Below are 6,592 nucleotides of genomic sequence, written 5' to 3'. Positions count from 1 at the left end.
AACCAAATTCAGAAAAAAATTCAAATATTTGGATTAATTGTCAATCTTATCCAATAAATATTATGTTAAGAATTAGTTATATATTTCTAATATCAACTGTTGAATTGAATGTATATACATATTAAATCTATCAACACATATAATAAATATAATGAAATGATTGAAATTAAAAATATATAACTAATCCTTAAAACATTTTGGTATTGGATTAAATTTGGCCTTTGAAATTTATGAGTTTGACCAATTTGGTATTTTGTTTGCATTTCTATTTTGGTGATTGGATAAACATTGTCCACAATCCCAAGAACCACTCTCCTACTTATACCATTTTGCTTTTCTCTTCCTCTGTTTCTCTCTCTCTCTCTCTCTCTCTCTCTCTCTTCAGAAACCAGAACAAAAAGTTTGGATCTTCAAGACAAGAAACAAAAATGTCGAAGAAACCGGAAGCCTTAAAGAAAACAGATGATGTGTTCGTTGGGTCGATTGACCAAGGAACCACCAGCACCAGATTCATAATCTATGATCGTTCGGCGCGCCCAGTTGGCTCTCACCAGGTCGAGTTCACTCAGTTTTACCCTGAAGCAGGGTAAGCAATCAATCAAAGACTCCACCTTTCTTCTCTTTTTTCTTTCTCGTTTTTTTTTCCTCTAATTTTGATTTTTGTTGTTGTCTCTGTTGTTTTTGTGTGTTGTGGTTAGATGGGTTGAGCATGATGCAATGGAGATACTGGAGAGTGTGAGAGTGTGCATGGCTAAGGCACTGGACAAAGCCACGGCTGATGGGCACAACGTGGACAGTGGGCTGAAGGCTATTGGGTTGACTAATCAGAGAGAGACGACTCTGGTTTGGAGCAAATCCACCGGCTGTCCTCTCTACAATGCTATTGTTTGGATGGATGTACGTACTAGCTCTATTTGCAGGTACTGTTTCATTGTTTGTTCATGTTTAGGATTGTATATTTGAAATCAGGATCTTCAATTGCTCAGTTTGTGATTTCTCATACATATTCATAGATTGAATTTTGTTGATCCTGAATTGGGATTTTGTTATTTTTGGATTTGGATGAATATGATTGATAGTGTTTTTTGGTCAAGGTAGGAATATTGATTATTAAGATATGTAATTCTGCACTGATTTTCCTGCTAACGATTTGTTTTTGTGTTTTATTTATTTATTTATCAATACCCCTTCTTGGATGATTTGAATGGTAGCTGGATTTCCTTTGTTTTCGAATTTTGATCAATGCCCATTTGATGGAGTATTTATGGTAAACTGGGTTTTCATATCGGGATTGTTACCATGTTTTGTTTTTTACAAATTTCTATTTGCCTGTTATTATCATCATGTGCGATTTTGGAGTTGTGTTATGATTGTAAATTTTCTGGTTATTTTCTAACAGAAAATTGGAGAAAGAATTATCTGGGGGAAGAACTCATTTTTTGGAAACATGTGGGTTGCCCATAAGCACCTACTTCAGTGCGTTGAAGTTGCTCTGGTTGCTGGAAAATGTGGATAAAGTGAAAGAGGCTGTGAAATCAGGGGATGCTCTCTTTGGAACTATAGACACTTGGTTAATCTGGAATTTAACTGGTGGTGTCAAGGGAGGGATACATGTTACTGATGTCTCAAATGCATCACGGACAATGCTTATGAACCTGAAGACCCTTGAGTGGGATAATCCTACATTGAAAACCTTAGGAATTCCAGCTGAATTTCTTCCCAAAATTGTCAGTAACTCTGAGATTATTGGAAAAATTACCACGGGATGGCCAATTACTGGAGTCCCAATTTCTGGATGTCTTGGTGATCAACATGCAGCAATGTTAGGGCAAGCTTGCAGGAGAGGAGAGGCCAAAAGCACATATGGGACGGGTGCTTTCATACTTCTCAACACGGGTGAGGAGATAATTCGGTCAACGCATGGGCTTCTAAGCACTGTGGCATTCAAACTTGGCCCTAAAGCTCCTACAAACTATGCCATAGAGGGATCAATTGCTATTGCTGGAGCTGCAGTTCAGTGGCTTAGAGACAGTCTTGGGATTATTAAGAGCGCAAAAGAGATCGAGGATTTGGCATTACAGGTTGAGTCCACTGGTGGGGTTTATTTTGTGCCTGCCTTTAATGGATTATTTGCTCCGTGGTGGCGTGATGATGCTCGTGGGGTTTGCATTGGTATTACAAGGTTTACAAACAAGGCTCACATTTGTAGAGCAGTGCTTGAGAGTATGGCCTTCCAGGTGAAAGATGTGTTGGATTCAATGCACAAAGATGCTGGAGAGAAGGGAGAGGTTAAGAATGAGAAGGGGGAGTTCCTGCTCAGAGTGGATGGTGGTGCTACTGTTAATACCCTTCTAATGCAGATTCAGGTTTGGGCATTGTTCTTTTTCTTTTGTTGCTCTAATTTGCACTATATGGCTCAATTTTTATCAACTTTACCTCCTTTTCATTTTTGTTTTTCTGTTCATAATCTATAAGTCTTCTCTGAGTTCTCTCTTTAGTTTTTGAGTCATCCATAGTGAAATATGTTTTTGTAACTTTCTATGATTTACAGCCGTGCTTTCCATGGCATCCTCTTAGGTATGTTGTTCACGTGTCAAAGTGAGCGTTAGTTGTGTAATCTAACAACTAACCAGGAAAATATATGTTTGACCTTTTCTCCAGTATGTGAAAACTTGCCAGATTGTGGAGGTTTTATCTAATGAACTATTTGCTTATGCATCTTCTAGCTTTGCATGTCTTAACTAAAAACTGGGTCCTTGAAGGAGACTATTTGGGATGGAATTTGAAACTATCAATAAACAATATACCATGTTTTTGTATTATGGTATTATCGATATGAGGCACATTATCAATCCTTTCCCTTTATTCCTGTAACAACAACAAACCATCCTCAGCTTTCCTCAAAGAACTATATATAGATATTAGTACTACTTACCCTGCAAACATGCAGTACTGCAAGTTTCTTACAGGAAGTGTTCCATTTTCTTTCGTATCAGAAATGGATAGCCTTTAGTAAATTGTCTTCCACTCAATTTGATTGCAGATTTTTTATTTATTTTTTCACACCTTACCTTTTCTTTTTAACAATTTTGTAGAAGACCATTTCTGTTGTTATAACTCTATGCTGTTCTCTTGTTATTGTTGTTCTGTAGGCGGATCTGTTGGGGAGCCCAGTGCTAAGACCAGCTGACATTGAGACAACAGCTCTTGGAGCAGCTTATGCTGCTGGATTAGCTGTTGGCATTTGGACCGAAAAGGAGATTTTTGCTGGTGAAGAAAGGGCTAAGGTTGCCACCACCTTCCATCCAAAATTAGATGAAGAGTTGAGGAAGAAGAAGTTGGATTCATGGTTCAAGGCTATTTCAAGAACTTTCGACTTAGCTGATCTTTCACTTTGATGTACTCTCCTGACTTCTTCTTTTTTATCCTTAAGTATTTCTTTTTCTCTTCCTGTGTTGTTTAGTTCTGGGATGATGTTTTCTCCCTCGTGCAGATTTTCATAGAATATACAGGAGCAAAATAATCGCTAACTCTGACTGTTGTTGGCACGAGGACCAAATCTTTGTTGGCACCAGCACGAAAGGACCAAAAGTTGGAATGTCTTGCTCCTCACCTTCTGCACTTGTCAATGCATAGTTCATCTATTGATATGTTTCTGCAAGTCCCTATTAGTTGGCGCTTTCGGCGATTTGATTTGCTCAAAGCCATCTGATGCTTCCTACTAGTATAGTAATAATGCCATAGTTTGGCTTCAAAGAAATAATGTGATAGCTCAACTGAAGATCTTGATTGTTTGGTATCAAATTGGTGAACTGCTTTTAGTGTTTCCTATTAGAGAATTACTACAGTACTGTGATATATACAGAAAATTTACACCCCAAAAAAGAGGCACTTCAATCTTGACATTGCCAACATCCATTTCTCATGCTCTCCTTTTTAGATTGGCAATTGGTCTTGCTTGTGAACATTCCCAATTATCTGATTCCAAATTGTTAGACAAGTGAGTTGGATTCAGTGTCAAGTTGGAAACCTCAGAATGAATATCTGTCTAAGCATATAAACAGTACTTGGACTATGAGTTGGATTCAGTGTTAAGAATTAGGTTTTTTCAACCCTGCCTTGTTCTTGGACCAAGACATATAAAAGCCCTTTTTTACCCTTAACATGATTTATATTCCACAACAGTACTTGCCTTTTTTTATTGGTCAACACCCTCTGGTGGCTTATTTAAAGTACGAACCAATCTCCCTTCTCAAGTACCAGAGCAAGGAAATCAACAGCAAAATTATATTCACCCTGATGGAGTCATTCTATAGTGAGGGCCTAATCCAAGGCCTTTAGATGAAGAATTCTCTTTTATTCATTGGATCAAACTAACTAATTTGATCAAACAGTTAAGATAGAGAGCCTCATCTAATGACCTTAGATAATGCCCTCACTATAGAATTCTTGCACCCTGATGTTGCCTTATCCTCAAAGCACTGATTCATAATAATCCACTGTTGAAAATGAATTCTAGTCCAATTTTAATTATTTCATGACTTTGGGACTGTTTTTGTTGAAGTCACTTATGCTCATAAACGTTTTTGCTAGAAATGCTTTTATTGGAAGCACAACGAAATTTTTATTGAAAGTGCTTAGCACCTAGCCGGCGCTTCAAAAAAAAAAACGTTTATGCCAATCTTGTCATAATCGCATTTTAAATATTACAAAAGCAATCCCAAACAAACCCTTAATTTTTCTTGTGTAACAACCACTGATTTAATTATTATGTATGTATGTTTAGAATAATCACTTTAATCAAGTGGGTTGCTTTGCAAGACCAAGCCAATAAATAAATTACCTTTGGTTAGTTACCAACCCACTCAACATTTCTTAGTACACAGTCCACTTTGCAATGATATTGTTTTCAACCCATCAATTACAATTTACACATGGCTCATATGATTAAATTGTTCCCCTGGCAAGCATCCACCATGCTTTCTGGGAATCCAAACAGATGACATATGATTAGTGACTTTTTAACTAATGTAAAAGCATAATGTATTGTGTATATGTATATTGTTCTTTGGAAATTGAGGAGTATCAAACTCAAAGTCCCCTCATCAAATCTCCACCGTTCGATCAATTCATCGACGGCCACAATCTAGACGCGTGGTTGGTTGTTATTAAGATATTAGGTAACTTTAGCAAATGAATGGTGGGTGGGAACATTTTAGGAAACACAAGACATCTTGTTTTCATTTGAATTGAATCTTTGGTTTAATTAGATTTAGCTAAAGTAATTTATGGTATCCATCCTAATCTAATCATGAGATGCCACTATCCCTCCCTAATTTTTCTTCTTTTCTTTTTGTGTTTTTCCTAAAAAAATATGAATTTAATTGAGAGATAGAGGAGTTATAAACAATGACATGCCAATCCAATCCATTGACATCATAGGCATATAGCTTAAATTAGTAGCTAGATTGTACAGAAAGAATGGATGCTTAAAGGCGGAGAATCAGCACATTTTTTGGTTGTCAAATGAACTTACGAAAGCTAAAATGCTATTTCTTATTTTTCTCTAATTAATAGTTATTAATAATTCTGAGATTAATCACTGTAACCCACAATTACAAATGAACTACTTTAAAGTCACACTTGCACTAACTTATGCACATATATTATTCGTTTTTAGTGCCATTTTATTGCGGAATGCTACATCACCCTTCAATTTTCTGCATTCTTCTTCTCATCCTGCAATGTGATTTGATGATCGAACCATCTATTTTTAAAATTGTCTTTTAAAGATCTACAATAAAAGTCAACCAAATCAGAAATGGTTTAACCATCTAACTATTATTAGACAAATAGACGAATATGATGTTTCAATACAAGAGTTTTGACAATGTTAATCAAATGACTAAACAATTTTCAATACGATTGATTTACTTTTCGAGCATTATGCTTGATGAATGACCTAACAAATGGACGACTCGATCATTTGACCACATTACATGATGATAAGGAGATGTAGTTAGCACTCCATTGTTACATGGACGCTAAATATTGTTACTAAAAAAAAGTTCATTACAATATCAATGGTTTTAGAAGAGCTCAAAGTTGGTTATAGCCAATGCATTATGTTTACTGTTTAGCGTGTTTACATTGGGATATCTGGCGTGTTATATTGAGTTTTTATTCTAAAAGAAAAGAACAGTGTGAATTTTAGCAGATTTACTATGAGGCAAATTCACACTTTAACTAATAATGATCATGGTCATCATCATATACTGAGTAATTGTTTTTGTAATCATACAAAATAGAAAAGTCATCACTATGATACAATAGTGGTGCTACCTTCATCCAATTTGTTCAGTAAATTTGCTCACAAAATATGTTACACATTAAAAGCATGTGAGCTTATAATTTTAACAATAACAAAGTTTCATAGGAATCATGACGTCTATGACACTAACTAATAATATATAGACTAAATTATAGCAATAGTCTCTAAACTATATCCCGTTTTACATTTCAATCGGTATTCGGTTTTGTTCCTGACAATTTCATACTTGATATAAAAAAACAAAAAATAAAATTGAGGAAA

At 35.7% G+C, this 6,592-nt stretch overlaps 1 protein-coding gene across 1 annotated transcript; it reads left to right on the top strand.

Annotated features, from left to right (window-relative positions):
• The first annotated feature begins 223 nt into the window (after positions 1–223).
• Positions 224–4,112, top strand: LOC117622064 (glycerol kinase). The gene is made up of 5 exons (XM_034352585.1): positions 224–586; positions 699–920; positions 1,400–2,366; positions 3,153–3,399; positions 3,494–4,112. Exons 1-4 carry the CDS (start codon positions 231–233, stop codon positions 3,396–3,398), a joined length of 1,791 nt encoding a protein of 596 aa, XP_034208476.1. The 5' UTR covers positions 224–230; the 3' UTR covers position 3,399; positions 3,494–4,112.
• Positions 4,113–6,592: the final 2,480 nt, after the last annotated feature.

This window comes from Prunus dulcis, chromosome 3, assembly GCF_902201215.1.
Source record: "Prunus dulcis chromosome 3, ALMONDv2, whole genome shotgun sequence".
Classification (NCBI taxonomy): domain Eukaryota; kingdom Viridiplantae; phylum Streptophyta; class Magnoliopsida; order Rosales; family Rosaceae; genus Prunus; species Prunus dulcis.
Note: the sequence above shows the minus strand (reverse complement) of the source record. Positions and strands in the feature narration are given on the sequence as shown.